The sequence below is a fragment of the Mandrillus leucophaeus genome, unplaced genomic scaffold, assembly GCF_000951045.1.
Source record: "Mandrillus leucophaeus isolate KB7577 unplaced genomic scaffold, Mleu.le_1.0 Scaffold433, whole genome shotgun sequence".
Taxonomy (NCBI): Eukaryota; Metazoa; Chordata; class Mammalia; order Primates; family Cercopithecidae; genus Mandrillus; species Mandrillus leucophaeus.
The window spans coordinates 1,591,410-1,614,062 of NW_012104621.1; the positions used below are offsets into that span (position 1 = coordinate 1,591,410).

The 22,653-nt window shown below is 51.2% G+C and overlaps 2 protein-coding genes across 4 annotated transcripts in view; both read right to left on the reverse strand.

Annotated features, from left to right (window-relative positions):
* TRIM14 (tripartite motif containing 14) overlaps positions 1-4,388 on the reverse strand; it is a 36,383-nt gene extending 31,995 nt beyond the window's left edge. For all 3 annotated transcript variants that reach the window (XM_011993754.1, XM_011993753.1, XM_011993752.1), the window contains exon 1: positions 3,975-4,388. In XM_011993754.1, coding sequence (XP_011849144.1) covers positions 3,975-4,181 — 207 coding nt within the window. In that variant the 5' untranslated portion in view covers positions 4,182-4,388. The remainder of the gene's footprint in view (positions 1-3,974) is intronic.
* Positions 4,389-8,764: 4,376 nt separating this feature from the next.
* CORO2A (coronin, actin binding protein, 2A) overlaps positions 8,765-22,653 on the reverse strand; it is a 47,686-nt gene continuing 33,797 nt past the window's right edge. The window contains exons 3-12 of the mRNA XM_011993755.1: positions 21,830-21,946; positions 19,088-19,237; positions 17,332-17,511; positions 16,476-16,592; positions 15,250-15,354; positions 14,087-14,183; positions 12,900-13,012; positions 12,464-12,554; positions 10,859-11,133; positions 8,765-9,208 (exon numbers count right to left, since the gene is read on the reverse strand). Coding sequence (XP_011849145.1) covers positions 9,077-9,208; positions 10,859-11,133; positions 12,464-12,554; positions 12,900-13,012; positions 14,087-14,183; positions 15,250-15,354; positions 16,476-16,592; positions 17,332-17,511; positions 19,088-19,237; positions 21,830-21,946 — 1,377 coding nt within the window. The 3' untranslated portion in view covers positions 8,765-9,076. The remainder of the gene's footprint in view (positions 9,209-10,858; positions 11,134-12,463; positions 12,555-12,899; positions 13,013-14,086; positions 14,184-15,249; positions 15,355-16,475; positions 16,593-17,331; positions 17,512-19,087; positions 19,238-21,829; positions 21,947-22,653) is intronic.

A 22,653-nucleotide genomic window follows, 5' to 3' on the forward strand; every position in this document is an offset into this window, starting at 1 on the left:
GGTCTCGATCTCCTGACCTCGTGATCCACCCGTCTCGGCCTCCCAAAGTGCTGGGATTACAGGCTTGAGCCACCGTGCCCGGCCTATTTTCATTTTTAAAATTATTATTATTATTTTTTGAGACAGAGTCTTGCTCTGTCACCCAGGCTGGAGTGCAGTGGCACAATCTCGGCTCACTGCAGCCTCTGCCTCCCAGGTTCAAGCAATTCTCTTGCCTCCCAAGTAGCTGGGATTACAGGTACATGCCACCACACTTGGCTAAGTTTTCTTTTTGAGGCGGAGTCTCGCTCTGTTGCCCAGGCTGGAGTGCAGTGGTGCAATCTTGGCTCACTGCAATCTCTGCCTCCTGGGTTCAAGCAATTCTCCTGCTTCAGCCTCCCGAGTAGCTGGGATTACAGGTGCCCGCCACCATGCCCAGCTAATTTTTGTATTCTTACTAGAGATAGGGTTTCATCATATTGGTCATACTGGTCTCAAACTCCTGACCTCGTGCTCCACCCACCTTGGCCTCCCAAAGTGCTGGGATTACAGGCGTGAGCCACTGCACCCGGCATAATTTTTATATTTTTAATAAAGACGGGGTTTCACCATGTTGGCCAGGCTGATGATCTCCAACTCCTGACCTCAACTGATCTGCCCACCACAGCCTCCCAAAGTGCTAGGATTACAGGTGTGAGCCACCGCACGTGGCTATTGTAATTTTATGACAATATAGTTATTTGCAAAAGTTCAATAAGAATATGTTTTCTTTCATAACAGGCCACATTGGAGACTCTGGTAATTTTACCAAGGCTTTTACTGAAATGATATGTCTTCATATATGACCAGACTGCTTTGAGGAACTGAAGTTGACTTTACAGAGCCATAAAAAGACCCTTGGTGGCCAGGCTTGGTGGCTCAGGCCTGTAATCCCAGAACTTTGGGAGGCTGAGGTAGGTGGATCGCTTGAGTCCAGAAGTTTGAGACCAGCCTGGGGAATATAGTGAGACTCTGCCTCTATTAAAAAATGTTAACAAGAATAAAATAAAATACAATAAAAGGGGGCCCAGCACTTTGGGAGACTGAGGTGGGCAGTTCACTTGACGTTGGGTTGTTCAAGACCACCCTGGCCAACATGGTGAAGCCATATCTCTACCAACAAATGCAAAAATTAGCCAGGAGTGGTGGTTCACACCTGTAGTCCCAGCTACTCAGGAAGCTGAAGTGGGAGAATCACTTGAACCTGGGAGGCAGAGGCTGCAGTGAGCCAAAATTGCACCACTGCACTCCAGCCTGGGCAACAGAGTGAGACCCTATCTCAAAAAAAAAAAAAAAAAAGAAGACTCTTGGAAAGACTGGACTGGCTTGGTACCTTGTCTACACAGTTCCCTTACAAGGTTCCCAACCTTGTGGTAAGTAAAGAATGTCACTTTCTGACAGGTCTAGAAACCTCAAGATATTTTGGAACCTTAAGAAGAGAAGAATTCGCCCAATGTGTGTGGGTATCACAGGCATAGTCTGATGGTAAATCCTTGGTTTGGCTTTTTAGCTGTGAGGCTTTTAAAAGTCGAATCCAGGCCAGGCATAGTGGCTCATGCCTATAATCCCAGCACTTTGGGAGACTGAGGCAGGAGGATCACTTGAGCCCAGGAATTCTAGACCAACCTGGACAACATGGTGAAACCCCATCTCTACAAAAAAAAAAGTACAAGTACAAAAAAAATTAGCCAGGTGTGGTGGTGCATGCCTATAGTCCCAGCTACTTGGGAGGCCGAGGTAGGAGGATCGCTTGAGCCTGGGAGGTGGAGGTTGCAGTGAGCCAAGATCATGCCATTGCACTCTAGTCTGGGTGACAGAGTGAGACCCTGTGTCAAAAAAAAAAAAAAAAAAAAAGCGAAATCCAACATTCCTTATGAAAGTTCCAATAATGCAAATTATCAGGCCAAGTATACTACTAAAACTTAATTTGCAAGTAAATTTGTCCTATCAAGACTCATTTTTGCTAAAAACAGGGAACTAGAGAGAGAAAAATTACGTTTCAGAAGAAAATCTTAGCACACCTGTTAGTGCTGCACACCTGTTATTCCTGTTATTAGATTCCAGCCCTGGCCATTGTTTTCGAGTTTTTATTATTTTCCTACAATTTGGACTAAATCCTGAATTATTTCCTGGCTACAACAAAGAAGGTTGTAGAAAAAGTTTTAGAAGCCAATTCCTGGATTTTAAAGAAGGCTTGGGATTTTCTTCATGATGTTTTTGTTGACTCACCAGTGGAATAGGTTTGGTGGTGTTCTGCCATAGAGATTCTCTTTTTCTATTTATTTATTTATGACAGAGTCTCACTCTGTCACCCAGGCTGGAGTGCAGTGGCATGATCTCGGCTCATTGCAACCTCCATCTTCCGGGTTCAAATAATTCTTATGCCTCAGCCTCCTGAGTAGCTGGGATTACAGACGTGTACCACCACACCTGGCTGATTTTCATATTTTTTAGTAGAGATGAGGTTTCACCATGTTGGCCAGGCTGGTCTCGAACTCCTGGCCTCATGTGATCCTCCTGCCTCAGCCTCCCAAAGTGCTGGGATTACAGACATGAGCCACTGTGCCCGACTGCTTATGTCATTTTAATGTAAATTCTTGGTAAACAATTTAGGAACTGCCTCTTCTTTTTTCCTTAAAAACTTACATGTAACTGCTGCTAATCAGAGTGGATAGTCTCGGAAATTTGAATCTATGGTCCCAGTTGGCCATCCTCAGGCTTTAGGCTTGGATAAACTCTGTACTTAATCATATTTTCTGAATCTTATTACTTCAAGTTGACAGTAGGTAGTGGGTAGGGGAATGGACAAATGGATGGGTGAGACTCTTCAGCCAGATCTGTGGAAAGCAGCCTTGTTAGTTCTGAATAGGTTTTTCAAGCAGCCATTATTATAATTACAGCCATTTCATACGTTAAAAAAAGGAAAGGTCTGGTGGCAGGGACAGGTCTTGAGCCCACGACTCCACTGGATTGTCCCCCATGATCCCCTTTTCACCTTGGAGTTCCAAGGTTGTCACAGTGTGGTAGTCTGGAGTCATGCAGTACCGGGGAAAAGCTCAAGATGAGGCCGAGTTCATCACAGAAGACTTCTTGGAGAGGGAAGTGGTAGGATCAACATCTGTCAGACAGGAGGGCCTACCGTGCCCAGGCTTCATGAAACCCAGAGAGAGAGAAGGATTTGAGAGGAGCCACAGAACAAGTCAGCTGGAAAGCTGGAGCAAGAGCCCAAAGTCCCTGGGCACTGTTAGGATTATACCTGGGTGAGGTTCTATGGTGACAATGGCTCTACTGGGGGCATATGGCTAATGGAGTCCTGGGTTCAAGGCCTGACCCTACCTCCAGAGCCTTCCTCTTGTGGCCTATAAAATGGCCGTAATAATAATGGCTCACCCAAGGCTGCCACGAGTAGGAATGGGAGTGTCTGTGTGGCCGGGGAGGGGAGAGGAGGTAGGTAGTGACAGCTGAGGCTGCTCCAAGGGCAATCAGCCGTCCTCAACTCAAGATTCACAGGCCCTTTCTATGGATTGCAGATTGAGTAAACCCGAGATGTCTGTGTGGCTTTCTTAGCTACATAGGGCTGTTGATTAAGAGGGAGAGTTTGCACCTCTGTTAACTGGAAGGCAGACTATCTTCCAGCCCAATGGCAGTGTGGTGGATCGGCCATGGTGGACACAGTCAAGGACATCTGGGTACCAGCCTGGGCTCCCAACCTCTCACTCCTGAACCCACCTTTTCTGAAGCTCAACTGATGGCTTTGGCTCGCCTTTGCCCTTCCTTGGGTCTCAGTCTCCCCCTCTGAACTTTCAGTCGACCGCTTAGACGCCCTCTGGGGCACCTTTGGTTTCCAGGTTGTAACCCGCCACTGGCCACGGTCAGGTACCTCCCCTCCTCGGCCGTTATGCCTGGACTGGCTCCCCCACCTCCCGCGCGGCGAACCCCGTCCACACCGTCCCCACCTGCACGTGCACAGCCGCCTCCAGCGCCAGGCCCACCGGGTGGCCACGGTGCGCGCCCAGCACCGGGCAAAGCGCGCACACACAGCGGTGGCAGCGGCGACAGAAGAGCTCAGCTATGCGGTCGCCATGCTCCGGGCAGCGCCAGCCGCATCCCTCGACAAGCTCCGACCCCCCAGGGGTGCGGCTGCCGGCCGCCGCGCCCGCCATTCATCTCCGCCACCTCCGGCTCCCTGGGGCACGGGGCGGGGCTCCCACGGGAAACCGAAACCTCGGCCGTGGGCGGGGCGGCTCCAGGCCGGCCGGCCGGCCGCTAGGAGGATGACAGCCTGCAGGGAGCATCCTCCGACCAGCAGGGTGCTCCCTCTGCCCGCCCAGGCCAGGAGGTGGCCTCAGCAGAAATGGGAGGCTCCTAATAAGCCAGCCGGGAGAGGGTGGGCTTCCTGCTTAATGACGCTGGACCACTAACGCCCAGAAAACTGCAGCCCTGGTGATGGGACCAAAGTTGGTTGGACCTTCCAGGGGTGCTCCTCTCACTTTCCCTTGATCCTCTCTTGCCCTTTTCCCGGGAAAGATAATCATTCCCACAACTATAAGAAACCTAGTCAAGCTCAAATAACGACACAGAGATTCTCCAATTGAGTTTATTTCGGACTGAGCAGAAGGATTGCAATGTGCCATGGCACCCAAGGGGTAGAGGCGCGGAGTACACAGGGAGGCAAAGGAAAGTAGAGGCTTTTAAAAGCAGAAGGAGGAGGATTGCATACATTGTTTTAAAATAATAATACTTGATTACAAGAATTAATACGGGTGGCTTCAATCCGAAAGTTGAACAGGCAGTTGCTGGGCAGATGTCCTCATATCGTGGCTTTTGTGCAATGCTGTGGTTCTTTGTGCAAGGCTGCAGCTTGGTAATTCCTGTTACCAGGCAAATCGTTGGTGAGGGCCCCCCACTTCATGGCCTCCCAGCACCCTTTAGTTATTTTGTTTGAGACAGGGTCTGGCTCTGTTGCCCAGGCTGGAGTGCAGTAGTGCGATCAAAGCTCGCTGCAGCCTCTAACTCCTGGGCTCAAGTGATTTTCCCACCTCACTCTCTGGAGTAGCTAGGACTACAGGTGCACCATTTAGTTTGATTTTGACATAAGTGACTCTGTTTTGGTACTGACGACTTTCACAGACACACCCCCACCCCAAATTCCAGTTGCTCCCAGGCTCAAGTCTCCAATCCCACTTTTAAAGCCCTTGGCTCTTTGTTAAGATCCTTGGTCCCCGCCCTGCCTACGTTCCACCCTTTGATTTTTCAAGACTGGAGGACGTGCAGTTTACCCTGCTTGGAACATTCTTCTTCCCAAATGCCCTTTGCCCTGAGTATTCCAACTTATCCTGCAGATTTCTACCTTACTATCTTTGCCTCCAGGAAACCTTCCCTGCTTCTCCTTCCAGAACAGCCTACGTTTCCCCTATCCTGGCCCTCCCCATTCCCCCAACCATGACTGAAAACTGGAGAGGGCAAAGACTGTCTGTCCTGCCTGTTTTCCAGCTTGGTGTCTGACTCCAACAGTAGATAGTTAATTGGTATTTGTGGAACAAATCAAGACAAGGAAAGCTCCTTGTAGTAAAATGTCTGGCCAGATGTTTATTATTTTGTGACATTATTTCCATCGCACATTCCACATCTATTTATTTTCACTTTTATTTATTATTATTATTTTTCACAAAGGTACAAGGAATTTCAGAAACAACATTAGAACAATCATTCAAACTGTTTCAGGCACGGTTTCAATTAAAAGCATAGATTTGATTTCTGACTTCCTGTTTCCTTCTCTGATACAATCTCAAGTTTTGTTCCAGGAAGCACAATTACGGTAGCGGTAAGATGGATACCCGCCAAAGCTCATCTCCTAGTGCTGTCCTCATTCTCAGAAAGTTCCTGAGTCAACAGAAAGGGGACGCCCGGGGTATGGAATAAGGAGATGAGGGCATGCTCTGCCAACTGGCTGGGCCCTGAATGCGCTGGGCGAGTTCCACTACCTCAGCTCAAGAACATAAACAAAAACGTAATTTAAAAAACAGATGGTTTAAAAAAATATCTGATAAAAATTACCTATCCCTCTCCCTTGCTGTGAAATAATTTAAATAATTTATTCTAGATGTAAAAATTTAAAAAAAAAGTTTGTTCAAAGACACCTGTGTCCTGTTTTTAAGTGTGCAGTCTGGGTCCTTTGGGGTGGAGAGAGCTGGCCAAGGAATGGCGCTGTGCAGAGGCATACCAGGAAGCTCTCTGGATGCAACCCCACCTCTACCGCTTGGCAGTCAGCGACCTTGGCATGATGTTTCTTCACTTCTCTGAGGCTAGGTCTTTGATTCTGAACATGGGGCTTGGAATACCTGCCTAACCTGTGTTAGAATAGCATGTGTCAGTGAGTGGAGGTGGGAGGAGTTTGTAAACTGTGAAGTGCTAGTCACACAGGTGGGAGAGGTAAGCCTATCCTGTAGAGCTCTGCTGCCCTGGCAATGCCTGGGATTTGGCCTTCTGTTCTGGAGCACACTAAGGCAATCTTGGCTGGCGCATCAGACGGGAGTGAGCCCCAGTGACTGAGTAAATGGAGAATAAGACAAGGAACATGAGCATCTGGCCTGTGCAGACAGACAAGCAGAATAAACCATGGCTAAGGAAGGGGCAAACAGGGGCGCTGAACCCCCATTGTGCTGCAGCTGCGGTTCCCAGAGATGTTGAGAGAGGGCTTGGGACAACACTTCTAGACTTTTAAGGAGCCACCAGCCAGGACTTAAGAGATCTGGATTGAGTCCCAGCTCCTATCTGGAGCTTGCTGTCCTCTTCATCTTGAAATAGGTACACATGCAGTCTTCCATCCTCACTGTACTGCAGATCACCTGTGGAGCGTATATGAACATACAGGCCCTACTCTGGAGATTCAGCTTCAGTTGGTCTGGAATGTGGCCTGGGCATCTGTATTTCCTGCACGCTCCCAAGGGGATTCTAATGTACACAGCTTGGGTTGAAACCTACCAGGCTGGATGGCCTCCTGCAGTCCCCATCTCAGCTCCAGAATCTAATCGCCCTGTGCAATGGAGATCATCTGCCCCTCCTTGGTAAGGATGGACCAATTTCACTTCTAATCATTCCCAGTCTCTTGGTGGACTATTGTATTGACCACTGAACTTTAGAGTAGGGCTCAGAACACAGATTCACTAAGGAGGGACAAATAAAAGCTTTCAGGCTAGAAGGGAACTTTGGGACCATCTGGTCTTACTTCTTTACCTCGTAGAGTCATTTCAGAAGTCCTCCTGGTTAGGTGGCCAGAGGCTCTACTGGCATGCCTCCAGGGATGGGGGCCCCCTACCTCCTGGGGGACTCTTCTGTTAACTAGGGCTGAAATCTGCCCACATCATCCTGCAGGAGGCAGGCTGTGTACCTGAGGGCCTTGGTGGTGGCAGTCAGCAGTCATGGGCACAGCTCTGAAGTCTGCGTCCCTCCATAAGGGACAGCATCTACCCACATCAGGCTGGTTTCTGGTTGGAAAGGTTGGTTTGGACCTCCTGCCTGTGTTGTAGAATTGGGTTGAATGCCCCTGGCCCCTTGCCAGTGTCTGTTAGTTTCTGCAGCAAACCCAGATCACCCCATAGGTAGTTTTCCCTTAGGTCAAGGTTTCAGGTGGCAGATCCTGCAGACAGCAGCTTGTTCCAGGGTACTCCTTGTTCAGATGAAGAAACTGAGACCAGAGAGGGCAGGACTTGCAAGAGGTCACTGAGTAAACTGGGGCACAGTTGAGGCCAGAAGCAACAGATTTCTACTCTGTGGGCTGAGAACTGCATCAGACCCAAAACAACAAAAAGACAGACCCGGAAAAGCAGGATCTCAGCCCAGCCCTGCCATGAAACAAATATCACCTGCTTCTCTCTGGGCCTTAGTTTCCCCACCTGTAAAATGAGGAACTTGGGTGAAATCACTAGTTTTCAAACTTCTAAAAAATTTTTTTTTACTGGCAGAATTGTTTTTCATATTAGCCCAACATGTAAAATAAAAGGGAGTTATCTGGTTGGAACACAGTGTGGGGAAGGGAGACACAGCCTTCCTGCTTAGTCTCCCCCTATTCTCTCTCTCTTTTTTTTTTTTTTTTTTTTGAGATGGAGTCTTGCTCTATCACCTAGGCTGTAGTGCAGTCCACAATCTTGGCTCACTGCAACCTCTGCCTCCCAGGTTCAAGCAATTCTCCTATCTCAGCCTCCTGAGTAGCTGGGATTACAGACACCTGCCATCACGGCTGGCTAAGTTTTATTCTTTCCTTTTTTTTTTTTTTTTTTGAGCCGGAGTCTCACTCTGTTGCCCAGGTTGGAGTGAAGTGGCATGATCTTGGTTCACTGCAACCTCTGCCTCCCAGGCTCAAGTGGTTCTCCTGCCTCAGCCTCTCAAGTAGCTGGGTTTACAGGCATGCACCACCACGCCCAGCTAATTTTTGTATGAGATGGGGTTTCACCATGTTGGCCAGGCTGGTCTTGAACTCCTGACCTCAGAAGATCCGCCCACCTTGGCCTCCCAAAGTGCTGGGATTACAGGCGTGAGCCACCACGCCTAGCCTAATTCTTGTATTTTTAGTAGAGACGGGGTTTCACCATATTGGCCAGGCTGCTTTCAAACTCCTGACCTCAAGCAATCCGCCTACCTCAGCCTCCCAAAGTGCTGGCATTACAGGCATGAGCCACTGCGTCTGGCCCAGTCTTCCCCTATTCTCTGGACCACAGTTTGAAAATCACAGACAGGTCAACCAAGGTCCTTCCAGCTCTAGTTTTCTACTGTGTTCCTTCCTCTTGAGAAGTTACAGCTCATCATGGACCCTTAATAACAGAATTCAACAGAAGGCATCGTCTGAAAACAAAGTCAATTCAGAAACTGTTGCTGCAAGAAGGCAAATAGAAAAACGGCACCATGTCCCACTGGAATCTCTTTCAGCGATGGAGAGTTTTGTTTTCTGGTAAAAAATATAGAAATAGTGGTTGTTCTTAGGGGGACCTGTGGTTTGGTTCTAAACCTCCCCATGGAGCCGAGTGGTGTCCCTGAGGGTGAGGAGGGCAGAAGTCTCTGCTCAGAGCTGCTCTGAGCCCATCCGCAAGTTTTTGATCTCCAGTTCCAACTGTTTGGCCTGGACCTCTCGCTGGGTCAACAGCTCCCGGAGCCTTCGGATCTCCTCCTGTTGCCGGTAGAACATCTGCAGCAACTGGGGAAGAAAGATTGGAAGGCAGGATCACCAGGGTGTCAGAACACCAGCTGAAAGCTAAACCGCTATCCCTCTTTGACTCAGAAAGGTGGAGGTGGTTACATTAACACGGCAGAGGGCTGATGAGGCTGTCACTGCATAGATCTTTTACAAACACCTTGTTTTCTTCACCCAGTAAATGAAATTCAAGAAGACTGGCATGTTTCAGATGTATTTTGCCTCCAGAGATCCTCCATGAAATAGAGGAAAGCATGCCTGGCTCTGAAGTCTGGGGATTGGTGTTTATGCCACCACTGAACTGTGTGACCTTGGGCAAGTTATTTACCCACTCTGAGCTTCCATTACTTTCTCCGGGAAATGGGGTCAGAAAACTGCCCTCATCATTATCATAATTGTTGCCACTGTGCAGAATGGGTGTTAGATGTTGAGTGATGCCCTAAGGGCCTTCGTTATCCCACTGGAACATTTTGACACCCCTATAAGGGTGGCAGTGCCAGTGTCCCCACTGTACCACTGTGGAAACGGCAGCTTAGAGACATTCAGTCTCTGGGTCTGAGACCCTAAATTAGTACTCAGCAGAGCCAGGATCAGAATCCATCTGTGAGATGCCGGCCTCTGTGTTCTTAGCCACTTCAGACTGACTTCCAGGGCTGTTGAGAGAATTCAATCACATGCTATATCAAAGTGCCTACCCCAGGATCTGCCACATAGTAGGCACTTAACAAATGTGGACTTTGAAAGCACAGAAAATCCTATAATGTCAGAACTGGAAAAACTTTGATATCCATCAGGTCAAACCCTCTTCATTTTACAGACGGTTTCCCACCATCTTTCTTTCTTTCTTTCTTTTTTTAGAGACGGAGTCTCACTCTGTTGCCCAGGCTGGAGTGCAGTGGTGTGATCCTGGCTCACTGCAGCCTCTGCCTCCTGGGTTCAAGCGATTCTCCTGCCTCAGCCTCCAGAAGCTGGGATTATAGGCACGCACCACCACACCCAGCTAATTTTTGTATTTTTAGTAGAGACAGGGTTTCACCATTTTGGCCAGGCTGGTCTCAAACTTCTGGCCTCAAGAGATCCGTCCACCTTGGCCTCCCAAAGTGCTGGGGTTACAGGTGTGAGCCACTGCACCTGGTCCCCACCATCTTTTTTTTTTTCAATATGGAGTCTTGCTCTGTTGCCCAGGCTGGAGTGCAGTGGCATGATCTTGGCTCACTGCAACCTCTACCTCCTGGTTTCAAGCCATTCTCCTTCCTCAGCCTCCCAAGTAGCTGGGACTACAGGTGCGTGCCACCACGCCCGACTAATTGTTGTATTTTTAGTAGAGATAGGGTTTCACTATGTTGGCCAGGCTGGTCTCGAACTCCTGACCTCGTGATCTGCCCACCTTGGCCTCCCAAAGTGCTGTGATTACAGGCGTAAGCCCCCATGCCCGGCCTCCCACCATCTTTATCTATGCCCATTATTTTGGCATAAGACGGAGCTCACTGCCTGTTTGTTGAATGAATTAACAAAATGAGTCAAGCAACCAGGCCAGGCCACACAGATGGTTATTGTTCTCATGCCTCATTTTCTCCCTTCCTCTCAGCCTGGATCTGCTGCCCTCCACCCCAGCTGCCCCATGTGAAAGGCCCACCCCGTTCTCCTTCACACCTCGTTTTCTGTCTTTGGTGGGGGGCATTCGAAAACATCAAAGCCATTTGTCAGCCAGGATTTCTTCTCCTCCAGCCTGTGCTCTGCTGCCCATCTTGGCGTCTTCTCCTCCAACAGGGAGGAAGACCTCCAGCCATCTTCTGCAGCCAGCTTTTCTGCCTGGTTCAAGAGCCGGGGTGAGGCTGGGGCCATGGAATGGAAGACAGGTCTCTCTGCAGGCAGTGGGTGGGGTCTCAGCAGCTCAGAGCCAGGCCTAAGTGACACCAGGATTGGGTCTGGAAGGGAAGCAGAGCTGTGTGAGGACTGGGTGCCCATGGGCAGATGGGCATATAGGGCACCAATGACACAGGCAGCATGCAGAGATACTCAGAGCCATGCTGACCCATGCAACAGGTGTGGGAAATACAGCTACATGTGGACAGGCACAAAGCCACAGAGCAGGGCTAACAGATACAAATACCCACATGTGCCACCCTCAAAGTGAAGCTTGTTTTGTAGGAACAGCACGGTGCGTGCACTGGAGCAGCCCCCAAACACTTCAAGCTCACGTGAGACCTTGCCCTTGCTTTGTAAGGACAGTCCCACCCACACTGCACCCCGCCGTCTACCAAGTCCATTAGTTCTCTCACCACCTCCAAGAAGCAGGGGAGGCTGGCATCACGGCTACAGATGAGGAAACTGAGGCCCAGGGAGCAAAACCTACTTAAGGTTATCCAGAACTAGGACTTGGCACTGGTTCCCTGTCCCCCAAGGCAGAGGCTCTTCCGGTACACCAGGAGGCTCACTCAGCCACTGGGGTGGGGGTGAAGGAAGTTTAGGGGGTGGAAGGGAGAGGGAGCGGCTGGGGTGGCTGCTTCCGCTGGGCTGGCCTTCATGTTGGCAGGAGCAGGAGAGTGGCTCAGGACAGGCAGAGCGGGCAGAGGGACCTGGGTGGGGGTTGCTGCCTGGAGGACTTCTTGGGTCAAGAAGAATCGAAAAAGGCCAGGCATGGTGGCTCACGCCTGTAATCCCAACACTTTCCGAGGCAGGTGGAGCACTTGAGGTCAAGAGTTTGAGACCAGCCTGACCAACATGGCGAAACCCCATCTCTACTAAAAATACAAAAAATTAGCTGGGCATGGTGGCACGTGCCTGTAGTCCCAGCTACTCAGGAGGCTGAGGCATGAGAATCACTTGAATGCGGGGGTGGGGGTGGAGGTTGCAGTGAGCTGAGATTGTACCACTGCACTCCAACCTGGGCAACAAAGCGAGACTCTGTCTCCAAAAAAAAAAAAAAAAAAAGAATTGCAGAGCTAGGGGTGGGGAACGGGGATGGGGAGTCTGGCTAAGGTGGTCCAGGCACCCCGCATAGCCTCAAAGTGTAAAGAAGCTTTCCATGGAGCAAAGTCCCTTGAGCTGGAGTTTCCTGAGCCCTCAGGTCAAGCCCCCTGACTTTCTGGACCTGTATGTGACCATGCTACCCACTGGGGACTGAAGGTCAAGGGCATGACCTCTGAGGTTATGAGAGAATAAAAATCCAGGCCCAACCCCTCTCAGTTGCGTGGTACCACTGGGCACTCCACGTTCCTGCCACATTTGTCTGGGCCTCTCCTCTGTCTTCCTCACCTTGATTCATCCCGCTGAGCCACTCCTGGGCCGTCAGGGAGGGCTGGGCCCCTGCTGTTGGAGGGTATATGTCCTCTTGGTAGGATTCCGACTGCAGGAGAAATCCAGACAGTGAGGAGGGTGATAGGGTAGGCTGCTCAGATGGGAAGGGCCCTTAGAGCTGGGAGTCCAGGCTCTCCCCAACCCCTGCTGAATTGAGGAAACGGAGGCCCAGAGAACAAAGGGACTTGCCCGAGGTCACATAGCAGCTCAAGAACAGAGGTGGGCCAAGACCCAGGATTCCTGATGCCCACTGATGTCACCCTGCTGTGAGAAAGGCCGCTCTGTGGCTGCCCCATGAACGTGGGCTCCATGCTCTGGTACCTGACAGCCCTGGATCTGTCTTCTCCAGGACAGGTTCCCCACCTCCCTCCCACGCGGTCCCCACTGCCCTTACCCGCCGGGGCACAATCATGGAGATGGGCTCGATGAGGCTTTTGGTTGTGATCAGCTTGTAGAAGCGGAAGATCTCACAGGAGGACACGTCAAGTCCTCTCTTTGGCATGACACCTGCAGGCAGTCAGGGAGGGCCAAGAGGTTCTGGCTAGCCTGGGGCCACAGTGAAAGGGCCAAAGCCAGGCTGCACACCTGGACCTGAACAGAGGCCAGCCTCCTCCCAGAAAAGAGCTCAGGGACAAATACCTACACTGGACTGGGCCCTATGTTGGGAAACGGAGTTGAATTAATCAGACTCTTCACCTTCAAAGATTTAAATTATTTTAGCTAAACTATTTTTTCTTTCTGAGACAAAGTCTCACTCTGTTGCCCAGGCTGGAGTCCAGTGGCACAATCATAGCTCACTGCAGCCTCACACTCCTGGGCTCAAGCGATCCTCCTGCCTTAGCCTCCCAAGTAGCTGGGACCACAGGCATGCACCTCAATTTTTTTACTTATCTGTAGAGACAGGAGTCTCACTTTGTTGCCCAGGCTAGCCTCGAATTCCTAGGCTCAAGAGATCCTCCATCCTCGGCCTCCCAAAGTGCTGGATTAGCTGAACTTTTATAGGCAGTTTGCTCTGCTTAAGGGTCTCCATCTCCATCCCCACAGCTCCTGTGACCCAAATACTCTCAATCAAACTACTCCAGATTCCTTTTGAGTAGGGTTAGCATGGTGCATCTTTCTCCAGTCCTTTACTTTTCATCTAGCCATGTCTTTATGTTTAAAATGGGTTTCTTGTAGATTACAGAAATATAGCTGAGTTTTTATCCTCAGACACACTTAGAAAGGAGCTGAGGACTGCTTCCTGGAGGCTCTTTTAGGTCAGCCCTTTCCATCTCTGCTCTTGTTGTAACTGCTTAACCTTGACCTAGAACACATCCCTCTCTCGCCTGCTGGGCTCTTCTTCCTCTTTCAGTTCCTCCAATGTTGCCTCCTCTGAGAAGCCTTCCTTGACTTCCTCCTTTGTGCTGCTGCCCACCTCAAGGACAGCCCCCATAAGTCAGAGTGTTGCTATGCTGTCCCTCCTCCCGTCTGACTCATCCCTGTCTCCCCACACCCAGCACTGAAGCCCTGACCCGGATTCTCCTTCCTCGGTCTCCCAAAGTGCTGGGATTACAGGCATGAACTTCAGTGGCCCTCACTCACCGATCCCCTTCTGTGGGTTATAGGAGCGGTACTCAGTCAGGTAGCTCAGGTGAGGCTTGTCGGCGCTCACCTCGTAGTAGCGAATGTTGCCATCTCCCTGAGGAGGAGGAGGAAGGGGAGGGTGAGATTCAGAGCTGGATCTCATCAGCTCATCAGCAACCCAGCCATGCAGCAAAAACCTGGCTTTTTTTTTGATGATCGGCAAACCCATCTCACTCAAGGGAACACCAGGAAACCGGGGGCCCTGTCACCAAGGCAGGAGGGTGATGGGGGGGATCTTCATCTTATTTTATATTTTGTCTTATTTTTTTGAGACAGGGTCTCACTTTATTGCCCAGGTTGGAGAGCAGTAGTGCAATCACAGCTCACAGCAACCTCCTGGGCTCAAGCCATCTTCCCGCCTCAGCCTCCCGAGTAGCTGGGACCACAGGTGTGTGCCACCATGCCTGGCTAATTTTTTAGTTTTTCATTTTCGTAGAGATGGGGTCTCACTATGCTGGTCTCACTATGCCCAGGCTGGTCTTGAACTCCTGGGCTCAACTGATTCTCTCACCTTGGCCTCCCAGAGTGCTGGAATTATAGGCATGAGCCACTGTGCTGGGCCCAGGCCCTTACTTTAAAATTCAATCCTCCCCCACCATGACCCAAAGCCCACCCTTGTTCCTCTAAGACAGAAGCTCTGGGAAGACAAGTCCAAATCCCGCTCCTATCTGAGAGCAGCAGCAAAGGTCAGAACTGGGGTGGCCTCAGAGGTCATCCAGAAGGTCTTACCATGGGGGACATTTCTGGTTGTCATAATGACTTGGATGGAGGGGGAGAGATGCTGTTCTTGGCATTGGTGGGCAGGGGCCAGGGCTGCCAGATATGGGATAGTCCTACCCAGTGGAGACCTGTTCTGCCCCCAGCTCAGCAGGTGCCCCTGCTGAGAAACACCAATGGTCCCCCCATATCTGGGCCTGCAGTTGGGAAGGGACAAGCTCAAGGTGTCCAGCCAGAGCCCTGGCTCCAGGTGTTCTTAGGGAGCCAGGAGGGTGGGAGGGGTTCCTTCTCACAGGGGACGAGTGGCCTGCCCATCCCTGCCCCGTGCTCCCAACAGCCCCAGGTTGCTGTCTGCCCCTGTCTCAGGGGTCCAGGCAGTCACCTCCCTCCCGTGCCAAGCCGACCTTCCCCACCACGTAGAGCATGCTGGTGTCTGCGTCATAGAAGGGAAACAGCACGCCCGAGGAGCCGTCCAGGTCCTCCTCCAACAGAGGCACAGAGAGGTCATCCTGCAAGGGAAGGGGAGGCAGGGAAGGCCTGGGTCACTCCTGGGGGCCCTCAGTGGCGCTCCCAGAGATAAGAATTCCTGCCACGGTGCTCTGGGCGAGAGTGTGTGTGTCAGAGAAAAAGTGTGATTTTTTTCTATGTGTGTGCTGGGGGAAGATGTCCCTGGTTCTTAGGTTCCAATGTGTGGGCTACTCTCTGGTGGAGATGACATCTTAAAGGCACTAAAATGCTGCTGCCACCTATTTTGTGAGCTTTCTGCCCTTAACAAATCACCTTTTTTTTTTTTTTTTTTTGAGACAAGGTCTAACACTGTCACCCAGGCTGGAGTGCAGTGGTGCAATCATAGCTCACTGCAGCCTCAAACTCTTTGGCTCAAGCGATCCTCTCGCCTCAGTCTCCCAAGTAGCTGGGATTATAGACGTGCACCACTGCACCCAGCTGATTTTCTGCAGAGATGGGGGTCTTGCTGGGTAGCTCAGGCTGGTCTCGCATTCCTGGCCTCAAGCGATCCTCCCACCATGGCCTTCCGAAGTGCAGGGATTACATGCATGTACCACCATGCCTGGCCATAACAAATCACTTTTGACACACCCGATCTCATTCCAATCTTCCCCTACCTGTTTTTTAAAATTTATTTTAATAGATGAAGGAGACTCAGAAAGAAAGTGTGATTTGTCAAGTCTTTGAAACTCCTGTCAAATGCTCCCTCAAAACACTACTGCCAGCTTGGCCCTCACCTCGCCCCGCTCCACCCTCAGCTGTCCTGATGAAATCTCCCCATACCCGTTAGTACCACATTTGCTCCAGGTGCCCCCTCTGCCCAGATGGCCCTCTCCTTCTCCCTTCCTCCTAGTCGTGGTCCCAGACTTAGCTACCTCCCCTCCTCTAGCCCAGGGCATCCCCTGGATCCTGACCCATCTCCCTAGAGTGGCAAGATGCACAGGGTCTGGGTTCGCCCGGGGCTGTCGGCATCTCCCTGCTATTCATCCCCGGATCCCTGGCACCTGGCAGTCTACACTGAATGTGTGAGACATAAATGGGTGTCTGAATGAATGCATGCATGAATGAATGACGCTGGCTCTCAGCTGAGGGGTGATGGTGAGGGATGGGGTGCAGCCCTCACCTGGTCCCACAGGGCCACCTGCCGGTTGTTCCATCGGGATGTGCCCGTGGACATCAGCTTCTTCAGATTCCCCAGAAACAGCACCTTGCTGGCCCGGTGCCCTTTGTAGTTGGCCTCCTGGAGGGACATGTGCAGTTGGTATTGGAGAAACACTGGAGGGGATGCCAGGGGGCAGCTAGGGTTTCTGGCCTCCCTGCTTTGCTTATGCCGCCGCTCTACCTGGAAGGCCTCCCTTTCTCACCCCAGCTCTGCCTGGAGATTCTTCCAGGGGCACCACCTGGATCCCTGTCATCCACATGGAGTCTCTCCCGGCTATCTTTGTTAAGAGTTATTTTTCTGAGCAAGAACAGAAACAAACTTCTGCCCAGCTCCCTGTTCTTGCTGAAAAAGTATCAGGCACCCCTACAAGGGTGGGCACTGCCACCTGGCCTGTCTTATCTAATCCTCGGAGAGGAAGGACTAACAGCCCATTGTTGCAAATGAGAAAACAGAGGTCCAGAGCAGGAAGTGCTTGCCCAAGGCTGCACAGTGGCTAAACAGTGGTGTGCTCGGCTCTCCTGACCCCTGGCCAGGGCTGAGGCACGCCAACAAGCTTTGGAGTCAGACAAGGTTCAGATTCCAGCTCTCCATGGGGGTGAGTCATTTCATCTCTCAAGGGCCTCAGTTTTCACACCTACAAAATGGAAAGGGCATATCCCACCTTCCGGCAATCCCGAGAGGACAGACGGGGATGCTGCCTATGAAGGCGTGACCCAGACACTGACAGCATCACTGTCCTGTTCTCTGAAGCCTCCCCCTGTCCCCACTCTGTCCCTTGCTCCTCTGAGCCTGAGCCAGCCCCTGGCCCAGCACTGACCTGGAGGACGGTGCCTGCTCGGGGGTCGATAACCCGAATCTTGCGGTCTTTGCAGGTGGTGGCCAGCAGGCTGCCGTTGGTGTTGAAGGACATGGAGAGGATCACATCTTGGTGACAGCTAATTGTCCTCATGGGGCTTGTGATGACAGACTCCTTTGTATCCAGGTTCCAGATCATCACCTGCATGGCAGAGAGCCAACTCTGAGCACAGGGGCCACCCCGCCCCTGGCCCCCACAGTCACATGCTGGCCAGGATGCAGTGAAATACAGTATCCCCAGGAGGGTGGCGCAGCTGGCAGCCTGGCCAAGAAGCCTCGGTGGGAGGATGATGTGCAGGCTGAAGCTGCTTGTGGCAGGAGGGGGAATCCCAGGGCCAGGCTGTCTAGTGGTGAAAGGAAAACGCCACCTGCCTCTGAGCAACAAAATATCCACGCTGGGAGGACCCCAGGGAACCAGCTAATCCAGGCAGTTTCAGTTATTAGCAACAGTTTGCACCTCCCACACACCAACAGGGCTGTATGTTTAGCTGCACAGGCTGTGCATGCAGAGCTCCAGGGCAATCCATTCCTATAGCCTAGGATGTGATTAGTGCCCCCTGAAGTTGTGTATAGAACAACCAGCACAAACACGTGCAGCAGCTCTGCAGACACCCTGTACAAACAGATGGGAAAGCGCTTCGGATCGGAAGAGTAAGGGCCCAGGTTCCCTCAGTGCTCCCCACAACCACTTTAGTTATTTATTTTTGAGACAGGGTTGCCCAGGCTGCAGTGCAGTGGCATGATCATGGCTCACTGTAGCATCAACCTCCTGGGCTCAAGTGATCCTCCCACCTCAGCCTCCTGAGTAGCTGGGACTACTGGCACATGCTACCACACCTGGCTAATTTTTTCTATTTTTTTGTAGAGACACGGTCTCACTATGTTGGCTGGTCTCAAACTTTTGGGCTCAAGTGATCCTCCCACCTAAGCCTCTCAAACTGTTGGGATTACAGGTGTGAGCCACCATGTTCGGCCCCCACCTTCCTTTTATCCATCACAGAGGGTCCCGAGGTGCCTCTGTAAATCCCTGTAGTGTCAAAAGGAAAGAACTGAAAGGCCATAGCTATGGTGCCACCAATTCCATTTGTGTACAGATTGGGAAACTGAGGCCTAGAGAAGTCAAGGCACTCTCCCAGGCTATACTGCAGGTCAGAGACTGAGTCGGAAGAGAATCGAGGTCTCCTGTACTGTGGATCCCAATCTACAGAGCCTACCACCTGCATGCTTGGTTGTCAGTGGAGCAGGGTGAGGGGAGGGCAGTGCCATCCCATCACCTCCAGGCAAACTGTAATGAGTTGAACAGGGTCCCCCGAAAACTCATGTCCACCTAGAACCTCAGAATGTGACCTTATTTGGAAATGGGGTCTTCGCAGCTGAAATTAGTTAAGATGAGATCATAATGGATTAGGTGGGCCCTAGATCCAATGACAGGTGCTCTCCTCTTCCTATAAGGAAGACGGACACACAGAGAGAAGGCCGTGTGAAGACAGAAGCAGAGCCTGGAGTGACGCAGCTATCAGCCGAGGATGCCTGGAGCCACCAGAAGCTGGGAGAGGCACAGAAGGATTCTTCCCTAGGGCATCTGGAGGGAGCTGGCTCTCCCAAAACCTTGGTTTTCGATCTCTGGTCTCCAGAATTGTGACAGAATAAATTTCTGTGGTATTCCAGTTCGTGGGAATTTGTAGGGGCTGCCCCAGAAGAAGAACACCCAGACTCACCTTGTAGTCATAGCCGGCACTGAAGAGGATGTCGGCGGCCGTGGGGTGCCACTCCACCAGGCCCACTCTGCGCGCGTGGCCCACGAGCTCCTTCCTGCAGGCCGTGAGGTTCCTGGTCAGCAGCTGCTTGGGGATGCTCCAGATCTTAATCTGGCAGGGGAGACGTGGCCCAAGGGAGCATCAGCCAGGGCACCTTGGCACCGTCACCAGCCTAAGCCACAGATCTGGCAGTGACCAGCAGAAGGACCAAGGGAGCTCTCTCCATAGTCACCTCCCACTCAGTAGCTATGGGCACTGAGGGGCAGTGGAGGGGCAGCTGAGGGTCCTCAGAGGGACAGGGGCTTCCCCAAGCTCCTCCAGCCTGAGCAGGGGTCCGCGCTGACCAGGGATGAGTCTAGGCCTCCAAATCTGCCCTTGAGAGATCTTTGTCATTCTGCTGGCCTGACGTGGTGGGCAGGTGGCTGGGTTTCAGGCCTCCTAAGCTAGGATATCCCCCACAGTACAGTATTCTACATGCTTCTTGTCCCAAAGGCCCAGGGTAGGGCCTCAAATGCCAGGATGAAGGGTTTAGGCTGCATCCTCAGGGCACTAGGGAGCCAGCGAGGTCTCTGGAGCGGGGCAGGGACAAACTTCTTGCTTTGCAGGTGCACCCTGGATGGCCTGCAAGAAGAAACTCTGAAGGTCAGGAGGCTGGACTGGATGGGGTCAGAGGCCTGTATTTCATGGTGAGGGCCTGAGGAGAGGCACTGGGACTTCCTTCCAGAGTCATGTTGTCTGAAGATGGAGGGGGCTGCCATGGCGGAGAATAAGCTCCCTGTCACAGAGGTATACAAATGGAGTACAAGGCGAGCCTGGGATGCTGCTGACTTGACCTTCCTTATTGGTCCTGCAAGGTTCTCTGGCCCCTAGTTGATTTTACGCACTGTTTCCCTTAGAGTTATACAGGTTTTTCAGGTAGACAACTTTGCTTTCAATTCAGCAAATATTTATTTCCTGGTCATCTTGGATTTAAAACCAGGAAGCCAACCCCACGAGAGTAGTGCCAGGTTCCAGATACTTCGGTGTGGTGAGGGCTCTCACCACATAGAACCCCAGGAGGAAGACACACTGTGAACAGGTGTGTTTGGAAGATGCAGGTACCACCCGCAACACTGAAGCAGAGAAGACTCCCCAGTGCTAGAGGAGCAACCGTGCCCTCCAGGCCCTGAACGCAGGGAGGAACACGAATGAATTCACTCCATAAATTCACTGTGGGCATAGCTTCGGGGAGAAAAGCCCCTTCCTTCTTCAGCCCCCCAACAGTTATGTCCTGCCCTGGGGCATCAGGGAAGGGATAGTGGCAGGCAATGAGGCTAGCAAGAGATTTAAGAAAGATTTTGATGGGAGCCTTCAAAGCAGTTCTGAAAAGGCAGGTATTACAAAAGTGGGGACAGTTTCAGATATCTGACATCATGCCAGAGGCCCTGTACTCCCTAGGGACAGGGCCAATTCTCACAGGACCTGACTGTCCCTTTGGTAAAATCACCTCGGCAGACACTGTCCTTTATGTTCCTCAGCATCTGCTATATGGAAACGGACACAAATCCTCTTTGAATTTTCTGCTTTCCTTTCCTGATGAACTGGTCTGCTTCTTTTGATCTAACTGAAGGTTTTGCAATACATTCTATTGCCCATTTTGCCTTGGCTGCCAGGGAGCTCTTAGCTAAGCTAGGAGCTTGGCTGCTGCAACCCTCCTTAGCCATCATTTCTAGTATTTCCTCACTTTCTCCATCTGTGGCTGCTGCTCTTTAAAGATGTGTCATGGCACATTGGAAAGAGAATGGGCTCTGGAATCAGGCCTCAGTCTGAAGTCTGGCTCTGCCTCCCACAGGCTGTGAAACATTAGGCAAGTTGCTGTACCTCTCTGATCCTCAGCTTCTCCATTAGAAAAATGTCCCACCTTGTGGGGTTGCTGGGGAGACTGTGAGACGATGAGTATGGTGACAGTGAGGAATACAGTGGCTCACAATAAATGGTGATAATGACTTTTATCTTTATTTTAATCATCTGATCATATCTGTGATTTTTAATTTTTTAGTAGAGACAGGGTCTCACTATGTTGCCTAGGCTAGTCTCCAACTCCTGGCCTCAAGTGATTCTCCCACCTCAGCCTCCCAAAGTGCTGGGATTACAGGTGTGAGCCACTGAACCCGGCACATCTGTGGTTCTTGTCTTAAGCCATATCCATCATATTTTAAAAGTGGGTACGAAATGAACTATAAATAAGTAACACTGCACATTGTTGGGGTAGGGATGATAGCCCTGGTACAGAACACAGGCTCAAAAAAGTGAGTGAGACTGAAGCTGCTGGAATGGTTTTAGTGTCCACATTCATCCAAGGCCCTCACAGCCTTTTACAGCTCGCTTCTTCACTGTGGGATTAAGTGGAACATCTTTTCTGATCACCATAAAAATGCCCCTTGTAGCCTTTTATAGCCCCCCAAAAGGATGGGCTTTCCCATCGGAATATACATTTTCACTGGGCTTTATTAGCTGGGTGGAACTATTATGCCCATTTTATAGGCGGGGAACTAAGGCCCATAGTCCTACAGCACCTAGAATGTCTCCTCCTCTACCTAACTTAACACCTCCCCACACAGTGACCTCAACTCCGCGATGGAGTCAGGGGCACCAGAGCCAAGAACAGGTACCGTTCCACCCCACCCACCCCAATCCCACTCTTCAGGAGGGGCTGACACTCACTGTGGCGTCTTCAGAACAGGAGGCGATCTCAAAATCATCAAAAGGGTTCCACTTGACGTCCAGAACGTTCCCTCTGTGCCCGCAGACCTTTGGGTAGTGGGGGTCCAACTTCCCTGTCTGCAAGACAGTGCCCAGAAGGGTTGGGGAGGAGGTGGATTCCACCTGAGCATCTGGACAGTCACGTAGTCAGTCAGCAACCAGTCAACAGGAACATGTAAGGGACAGAGCTAGGTGTGAATCTAGGCCTTACTTCTTACTCCCTGTGTGATCCGGGGGAGTTACTTCACTTCTCTGAGCTCTGGTGTCCTCCTCAGTAAAAGGGAGCAATCACAGGTATTTCACAGGCTGGTGTAAGGATCATGGGAGGGAGTAGCTAGCACATGGCAGATGTTCAATAAAAGGGCATTTCCCCTCATACACTGCTGGCGGGCATGTAAAATGGTGCAGCTCTTTTGGAAAATAGTCTGGCAGTTCCTCAAAAGGTTAAAAGGAATTCCCACATGACCCAGCAATTCCACTCCTAGGTCTATCCCCACGGAAAATGAAAAGATAAGTCTACAAGAAACTGGCTCACCTAATCCCAAGGTGGGTGGATCACCTGTGGTCAGGAGTTCGAGACCAGCCTGGCCAACATGGTGAAACCCCGTCTCTACTAAAAACACAAAAAGTAGTGAGGCGTGGTGGCGTGCACCTGTAATCCCAGCTACTCAGGAGGCTGAGGCAGAAGAATCACTTGAACCTGGGAGGCGGAGGTTGCAGTGAGCTGTGATTGCACCATTGCACTCCAGCCTGGGTGACAAGAGTGAAACTATGTCTCAAAAAAA